This window comes from Puma concolor, chromosome F2 (genome assembly GCF_028749965.1).
Source record: "Puma concolor isolate L17-30 chromosome F2, mPumCon1.1.hap2, whole genome shotgun sequence".
Lineage (NCBI taxonomy): Eukaryota > Metazoa > Chordata > Mammalia > Carnivora > Felidae > Puma > Puma concolor.
Window position 1 is genome coordinate 38,658,061 of NC_141684.1, and position 8,460 is coordinate 38,666,520.

At 51.1% G+C, this 8,460-nt stretch overlaps 1 protein-coding gene across 2 annotated transcripts; it reads right to left on the minus strand.

The window, feature by feature from the left end:
* Positions 1–763: 763 nt before the first annotated feature.
* Positions 764–8,460, minus strand: OSR2 (odd-skipped related transciption factor 2). 2 transcript variants are annotated; one of them, XM_025922850.2, is made up of 4 exons: positions 8,075–8,460; positions 3,269–4,037; positions 2,102–2,201; positions 764–1,262 (listed from the first exon to the last, which is right to left on the minus strand). In XM_025922850.2, exons 2-4 carry the CDS (start codon positions 3,922–3,924, stop codon positions 1,188–1,190), a joined length of 831 nt encoding a protein of 276 aa, XP_025778635.1. In that variant the 5' UTR covers positions 3,925–4,037; positions 8,075–8,460; the 3' UTR covers positions 764–1,187. The 2 variants fall into 2 exon arrangements, with proteins under 2 accessions (XP_025778635.1, XP_086552142.1); XM_086696016.1 differs by having other exon boundaries at positions 764–1,344.

The window sequence follows — 8,460 nt, forward strand, 5'->3', positions numbered from 1 at the left end:
TGGGAAAGGTTGAAATGCCTCAGAAGATTGTGACATGCTTCCCATGAGCTCCACACAGAGTACCTATACTTCTGGCATTTTCCCAGGGACAAAAGACCAACCAGTGATGAAAACTTTGCAAGTGACCTAGCTCAAGTTTGCTTTGCAGAGAAATCTGAACCTTCTAGAAGAAAACATCTCCACCCTAGGAAAGCAATATTTTCACAGCTAAGTAGTTTCTCCTTTCTCCTCTTGTCCCCCATCTTCTGAAGGTTGTATCTTCCTGCGCTCTTCTATAGGAGGATTATTAGACTTCTCTCCTGAAACCAGGGTAAAGTCTCTGTCTACAGTGCTAAATCATAGTGTTCAAAGTCTAATGGTAAGAGAAGTCCATCATAAACTTTGACATTAGGTCAAGGACTTTTCCATCTTGTGTTTTCAGGTAGGTCAGTCATGGAGTTGCATGCTATTAACAATCATTATATTGCTTTTTATCAGAAGGAATAACACACAAAGAATTAGAATAAACAAAAGAGGATAAAACCTCGAGGGTATCAATTTTAATATCTGTGAAAACCAAAAACTCCAAATCTAAATTGTCCAATTCAAAAATACCATAACACAGAAAGGGAAGAGCTGAAGTCTCAGAGAATTGTGAGAAGTCTTATTTTAAAAACCTAGGGATAAAGAAAACCCTCAATGTTGAGTATTTTAGAGGCATCCTACTCTCCCAGAGCCCAGCGGAAGAACAGAAGTTAAATAGCAAGACACTTTTGCAGAAGTGTTGAAACAAACAAGAAAAGGTTTTATTTTGAAAATACACTCTTTAAAGATAAATTTGGCTTCCATTTTCCATATCTAGGTGCATCCAACAAGATACAAAAACGAACAAAACAAAACAACAAAACGAAGACCCACGACATTATGTACAGAGCTCTAAAATGAGCTGTGAATATCTACAAGAAACTAGCATATACTCTTTGTGAAGGGATGTACTTGTGTGGCTTTCTACAGTCCTCAGTCCTCGAGAAGAAGAGTTAACTCCCTGGAGCTGCAGGTGCGGCTACAGCAAGGGAAGAGCTGGGGTCAGTGAGGGGTTGGGGGTGCGACCCTTGGGTGGGAGGCGTGGAGAAGTGTCTGGGGAGGGGAGCAGCGGCGGCACGGGACACATCCTGGGCTTCTCTAGAAGTCCTGCCGCGGGGTGTGAGTCAGGCTGTGCCGCCGCAGATCACAGTTTCGCCTGAACACTTTGCCGCACCGCTCGCAGCTGTAGGGCTTGATGTCTGTATGGGTGAGAAGGTGAGTTTTCAGATTACTTCTCTGATTAAAGGTTCTTCCACATGTGGGACATTTGTGTGGAGATTCCTGTTCAGATGTGAAGCAAGCAAAGGATTAATCCTTCACACCACCACCGCACCCTTCTCAATAGTTTCTGTCTTATCGGTATCACAAGCGTTAACATAACACGCGCACGACAACAAAAGAGGGGACTTGCACGAACAAATCTGGCTCCTAATCCTCCAATCAAGAACGCACTCGCGCAGGCACACACAGAGGCCCGATTACACTGATAACTGCCGGTGGCCACCGCGGTGGGCTTTGTGATTTCCAGCTCTTTACATTTCATCACCGTGTCACAGGCAGGAAAAGGAAGGAAAAAACTCTAATCCACTCTTAAGGAACGACATTCTCCCGGGTAATAAGGCTCCTCTTTGCTGGAAAATTAAACTATTCCTCAATGTTCTGAAAACTACAAATTATGAGGCCCCTGGGAGAGAGAGCATATGGGATTTCACTATGCCTCCATTATCAAAATTACCTTTATTTCCTCCCAAACACGAAAGCTTTAAATGCAGGGCAGATCAGATGGGAAAAAAAAAAAATCTAAAGTTAGGACTTAGAATAAAGAGAATGGCCTTTTCTTTAAGAAAAATATAATAATGCTTTATGGTAGGTAAGAGTAATTTTTTGCATAAAAAATACTGAGTGCTGCTTTTCCCCACCTCGAAAACTAAATCTAAACGGAGCCTTTTAAGAGAAAGAGCTCGCCATTGAACACCTTTGTGAGCAAAGATGATAAAACGAAACCAGCCATTGTTTTTAAACAAGAAAACAAACTTACCTGCATATGTAAAGTTTTGTGAACCGCTAGAGTTCTAGACTGACAAAATCCTTTCCCACACTCCTGACATTTGAAAGGTTTTTCTTTGGAATGGATATACCTGAAAATCAATATAAGGTTTCATTGAAATGGTTTTACACCACGGTGAGGAGTTTCTTTTGACAGTTACTCAAAACCAAGTCGTGAAAGGGCAGAAGAAACGGGATTCCCATTATTTATGTTTATAGATTGTTATTTTTTTTCCTCTGTGTAATTCTGTTTATGGTTAACCTCAACTAACAGATTCTTCAAAACATTCACCGGACGCCGGCTTTATCTACACTTGATCGCCCTCTCTGGTGTATTCTGGAGCTCAAAATCGTGCCGAATGAGTCCTTCTTGGTCTCTTCGGTTTTCTCTGGTATTTAAACTGGCCAAATCAGGATGTTAGGCAAGGCCGACTTTAGGGGAACCGATTTTACCCAATCCCTAAACAGCCGCGGAGGATCCCAACAGGAGTCCCAGTGCTGTAGAACTACAAGCAGGGTCCAAGAAAAGATACCCCCACCCCCACTCCTTGGAAGCTTTTACCCGATGAAAACACTTACGTTACAGTATTTCTTCAATTGCCATTTATTAATGCAGAGTTTAAGGTCGTAGGGTGTTGCGGGGTGGGGACCCGTTTCTAAATTCAGTGATCTCAAGACCCCCATAAGTAAAATAAAAGAAAGGTCGCCTTGGCAGGCTCTGGGGCACACCTGGGGGTGGGGAGATAGGGAAAGGAGGGAACCCAGTAGAGGTGGCCCGAGTAGATTTCTAGAAATGGTCTGACAGCAGCTAGAACTGGTACCCACCGTGGGAAGGTCTTTGGGGTCCCTCGGCTTTATTGGCCCCACCCCCCATTGGCGACCCGGAGGAAACTGGGAAACGTATACAAAGACCAACCCACCGGATTGTAACTGCCTAAGAATGAGGAAAGGCCCTTCCGCATCCCAAACCAGGACGCAGCCAGAGACAGAGGAGGAAAAAGGTAACAGTTGGGGGTTAGCTGTAGCTGGCCAGGGAGGGCCTTTGGGAATATATTCTGGTTTAGAGGGGATTTTGGTGACACTTAGACTGTCTATCAGGACTCGGTACTCTGAACAAAGTCGACTTCCCTACCCAGGCCAACCTCTTTTCCAACCTCACCTGTGATCCCGCAGATGATCTTGCCTCCGGAAGGCCTTGTGGCAGATGTCACACGTATATGGCCTCTCGTCCGTGTGGGTCCTCTCGTGGATGAGCAAGTTGTAGGATTTGGTAAAGTGTCTGCCGCAAAACTTGCAGATAAACTCTTTTTTCGTTTTGGAGGGCAACCTCCCTCTGGAGGGCTTTCTGTCCGGAGTCAATTTACTGAGCCCCGAAATGGGGCTACCTAGCCCCGGGCTCAGCTTGGTCAGGTCTCCCATCTTAGGGGGGTCCTCTTGCGTGGCGGCCACGGCCAAGTTGGCAAAGTCAAAACGGGGCCGGTCTTTGTGCAGGGCTGGGAGGACATGGGCAATGGCTCCCTGCTTGGGGTGGAAGAGGTGGGTGGTAAAGGGCAGAGCCGGGAAGGGGAAGCGTGCGTCCACGAGGCCCTGCGCCGCCGCCATCTCGGTGATGGTGGAGCGGGTGATCTCGTGCACGTTGGGGTACCCCAGCGTCCAGTGGTTCATGTGCATGGTCTGCACGGCGCTGAGACCGTACAAGCCCTGCAGGTGGTCCACCGCGGCGGGGAAGGTGTTCACGGCCTGCAGGAAGGAGTAATTGGTGAGCTGCAGCGACGGGTGGAGCGGGATGGGCGCCGGCAGGGCCTTGCTCCCCATTTTCCCTGGTGCTGGGGGGCGGAGGGAGCCGCCCCTGTCTTCCAGGACTCAGAGGCAGGTGGGCGTGGGGCTCCGGCGAGAACCCAGAGAGACAAAGGCACGCAGAGAAAACCCTAAAAATGGCAGGAGAAGAGAGGGGGAGAGTTGTGACTATTATCCTAGCAGGCTCGGCCTGCCCTTTGGCGCCGGCGCGGGTTACCACACCTTCCTTCAAAGTCCTCCTTCCCACTCTACACCAGGGCCCCCCGAAGGAGTGGTGAGGGATCCCCACAGCGCCTGCCGTGCGGGTCCGAACCATGCTCAGACCCGGGGCCAGGGTGTCAGGCAGGGCGGGAAGTGGCTTTCCGGCGAGCCGGGCGCCCCGGCGGCCCTTCTGTGGGCGCCCAGAGGAAGGTGGGGTTGGCGGGCACGCACTGAGCGGAAGACCCAGGCCCCGGGAGAAAGAAAGGCGGGCTGGGGGAAGGCGGTGCTTCAGCCGAGGCAGCACCCAGTTCAGCCCATCCAGCCCACCCTGTCCGGCGAAGGTCTGGCAACCGCGACGGCCCGCGACGCCAGCACCCGCAGGCCCAGGGCCGAGCCTCTGTCGCCGCGGCGCCTCCGAGCTCTCCGGGCAACGACACGGACCGCCCGGCGGAGCCCGGGTGCTGCTGCTCCCCGCGCTGCGCCCCCCGCAGGCCGTTCCGCCGCGTGGTCGCCTTTCCCGCGCTTACCCCGGCCACGCCGCGGGTGCGGGAGCGCAGTCGGGGTGCGCTTCGCGCTCCAGGGCCGGAGGGCCCTCGGAGGGGCCGGTCTCGCCCCGCGTTGACCTCGGAGGTTTTCTTTTTCCTTCCTCTGCCTCAGTCCCATTTATCAGCGGTGACGGGCCGCAGGAAAGAAAAGTGACACCTCTGGAGCCGGTTCAGCCTGGAATCGCCCCCCTCCTCCTTCCCAGGAGCCGTCCCCTCCCACCCCCCGACCAAGATCCCTTCCAGATGGTTCAGGCTCTCGGGGGTGGGGTGCGGTGGTAGGGGATACGGGTGGGTGGGCGGAGAACCTCCCTGAGGCCGGAACCCCTTCTCCCAGACTGAGCGCCAAGCTCTCGGGAGGCGGGAGCGGCTTCCCGGCCTGGCACCGGGAGCCGCTCCTACACCAGGGAGGCCTCAGGAGGTGAGAAGAGAGGAGTGGAGAGGAGAGTGGACTCCCTGGGGAAGGGGCAGCAGGGGAGCCACGGCGGGCCGGGTACAGTGCGGCTTTGCCAGCCTGGAGGAAGGTCGTTTATCTGCTGGGAGATGCGTGCGGCCTGGGCCTAAGCAGGGAGCACTCACTCCCCTCTTCCTGCTCCCCCAATGGCAATACAGAGGTCTGATTTCAGACCCCGGTTCCCCAGGACACCCTACCTGCGTTTTAGGGAAAGGCCCACCTTTTCCCACCGCCAGCCGCCTTTTAGCAGCGGTTCTGCCAGCTCCTCAGACCTGGGCCTTGCCTTTGAGGGAGGCTCCCCAGGTGCGGGACTCACAGCTAAGTGCTTGCGAGGGGCCGGCGGATCGATTGGAGCCATTCAACCTTTTAAGCCTGGCTTTTGAACCCAGCCGGAAGGTGGGAAAGTTTGTCCAGTGCTCCTTCACCACCCATCCCTTTACACGCCTGAATCTATTCTAGTGCGCTGTGAAGTGTTGCCCGCGGGTCTGAGGGCAGACTTGGGAGACTGCGATAATGACACAGCGCTCTGACAAGGCAGAATTTGGTCGCTTCAGTGAGGCCCACACCTTCTCTCTCCTCCTCCTCTGGAATGCTCAGAGACAGGGATTTATTAATGAACCGCTTCTGCCTGGTCGTATTCGGTCTGGGAGTTCAGACCGGGGGTTAATGAGAGGTGTGGAAGAGTCAGAGGGTCTCAGTCAGACCATTCAACCGAAACTGTAAACCTCCATTAGTAATAAACTTTCCCACCACAAATCACGATTCATTTTTGTTCAGTGGCAACCCTCAAGCCCTCCTAGAAAGGCAGGGAAAAAGGATTCTACTAACATTCCTAGTAATCTATCTGATTATCTCATTTTCCATTAAAAATAATAAATTACACATTTATTTCCTTCTTTTTGTGTAATGAGGATTTTCCAGAGATTCAAAATATTATTTTTCCCCTAGTGTTAAAAAGCGGTTTCCCCCACAGAGAGGAAACCGAAATTATTATTTGGGTGTATTCCCAGACTAGATTTCTTTGAAATAAATACAGGAGGCAAAGTATAACTCCCACCACTGTTATGAGGGGAGGGGGTTGTCAACTGAAGGAATATCACCACCTGTAATTTCCACTTCAAATGCACAAAGTGAAATCTGCCATAAGCATTATGCATTAATTCTGCCAGCAAAAAGTTGAGTGCCATCTTCCTGCCATTTTCTTCAAATGGTTTGTAACACAAAAATTAGCAACTCCATTACAATTCAGCTCCAAAGCAGCATAAACGTGCTATTTCATAGTAAGTTTTCATTTTAATTTGCAGGACAGATAGTTTCTTCATAGAAGAAGGACAAACCAGTGGTGACTTCAACCCTTTTACAAGCAGAACGACTCTAAATATCCACCAAACACTTTTGCCATAAATAATCAGGGAATTTAGATTTCCACTCTCGCACTGAGTTGCTGGAAATATATGTCAAAAGATGTTTTAAGTCAACGAAGAGAGCTAAAGTACTTTCATTTTGTCTGGAGTGGAGCATGTAGTTCCCACCCTGAGCTTCAGGCAGTAACAGAGGTCATCATCCTCTGCTGTCATTTCTCCACTACCCCTTTTTGGACCACTAGTTACTTCTAATTTTACGAGGAAAGAGCCAGTGAAAAACAAATATTTTGGTGAAGCTGAGACTAATTTTCTTTTATCAGTCTTCTTCACAGGGATTTCCAGGCATGTACAGAAGTTCTGTAAAATTTAATTCACTGGCTGTCAACAAGTGAGATGTGTACATACTAATTTCATTTCACCGAAGCTTTCAAAACATGGGAGGAAAAAGGTACGTGGTAATCTGATAGAGTCTTGCTCTTTGGTAATGCTGTTATTACATTCAGTTATCTAAAAATAAGACACAGTCAGGGGTCATCTGCTAAAACCTGTGTGCTAGTGTGAGACAAACGGCTGATGGATCCATAGGCTTGCTGAATTTCAACCGAAGCCACAATGGAATTTTACATAAATCAGAGCTATAGTCCCAGTAGATATAAGGAGATCATTTAAAAAGTACTAACGATGGCCAGACTGGATCAGGTGAACAGAGGAAAAGGGCCGCGAAGTTCCTGCCCCTTTGCAGCGCCTCTGCCTTTCCAAGGAGTTAATTAAATTAAGATGCCTTCCGCATAATCTGGGTTCTGTTTCTCTCTGCTCCCTCGCTCTCCCTGCGTGAGTAATTTTCTTGTTTTGCTCAGGACTGCAGTTTAGCTGAGAAAGTAGCTGTCTGCGCCGTTTCGCTTCGGGAAATGCCAGCCCTCTTTTGTTCTCTAGGTTCTAACAGGTAGGGAGACGGATCCCCCCCGCTCCCTCCGCAAACACCTTTTTTCTCCTTCCTTCCTGCAACCGCCACTACTCCTTTCTCTGTTGCTCTTACTCGAGGAGGCGAGCGTTTAAACCCTCAGGGAATTTGCCTTCTGCCCCCTCTCCGGGACTGGAGGCTGGGAGGAAAATCAAAAGCCCAGCACAAGGTTGGAGGATTACCTAGGACTGAACTGTAACTTCCCTCTTGCAACGCGCTGGCTAGGCAGGCACTGTGAGTCCCCGCGCGTCCGCGCTGCGCTGCGCTGCTGCGGCTGCCCCGGGACGGGTGGACCAGGAATACTGCGGCACCATCAGAAGCACATGGGATTATGGGGTTTTATCTGAGCGTATGTTGAGCAGCTTTTCTAAGAAGCCTTGCCGAACACTTAGATTAAATGTCGCAAAACACAACTAAAACAGCGCATACAAGTGTGTGCCGTTGGGTGTTAGCTGGGAGTGGTGTGCCTGGAATCCGATTAAGTGAGAAACACAGTGCCCCAAGATTGCATCCATATGATTTCTTTTCACAGTTCTGAACTTGGGGCACGCGGGACCGAGAATCTGAGTGTCCCCCACACCCCCGACACCCATCCTCCCTTCCTTCCTTCTGGCGGCTGCAGCCCCTTCCCAGAGCGGACACTCACCTCCCTCGGAAAGGTCCGCCTGGGCACCTTCGCTCAGACCTGGCCCAGGTAGTGAGGCGCACGGCTCGGAAAGGTCATTGGGTCCTCGCCGGGCAAACTTCTTTTTCCGAGCGGAATCCCGGGAGCCGCGGACATGATCTGGAGGACGACGAGCAGCAAAAACGAGAGCGGATCCTCGCCTTCGTGGGGGACTGTGGACGTGGAGTTTGTAAAGCCCGGGGGGGGGGGGTGGTTAAACCGGAGCTCAGCGCTCGTCCGGAACCCCGCGTCTCCGCGAGCCTCTTGCCGCGGACTCCGGGTAAGGTCGGAGTCTGCAGCCTCGCAGGGCCATCACCCTCCAGCAGCGCGCGCTCGGAGCTCTGTCCCCGCCCGCGTCCCTCCCCAGG

Bases quoted from the DNA above. Each gene is read 5' to 3' on its own strand.
- OSR2 (XM_086696016.1), bottom strand. From the start codon at position 3,924: ATGGGGAGCAAGGCCCTGCCGGCGCCCATCCCGCTCCACCCGTCGCTG. The intron at 2,202-3,268 runs GTGAGGTTGGAA...ATTGATTTTCAG, and splicing joins GATCATCTGCGGGATCACAG to GTATATCCATTCCAAAGAAA. The intron at 1,345-2,101 runs GTAAGTTTGTTT...ACATCTGAACAG, and splicing joins ACAAAACTTTACATATGCAG to GAATCTCCACACAAATGTCC.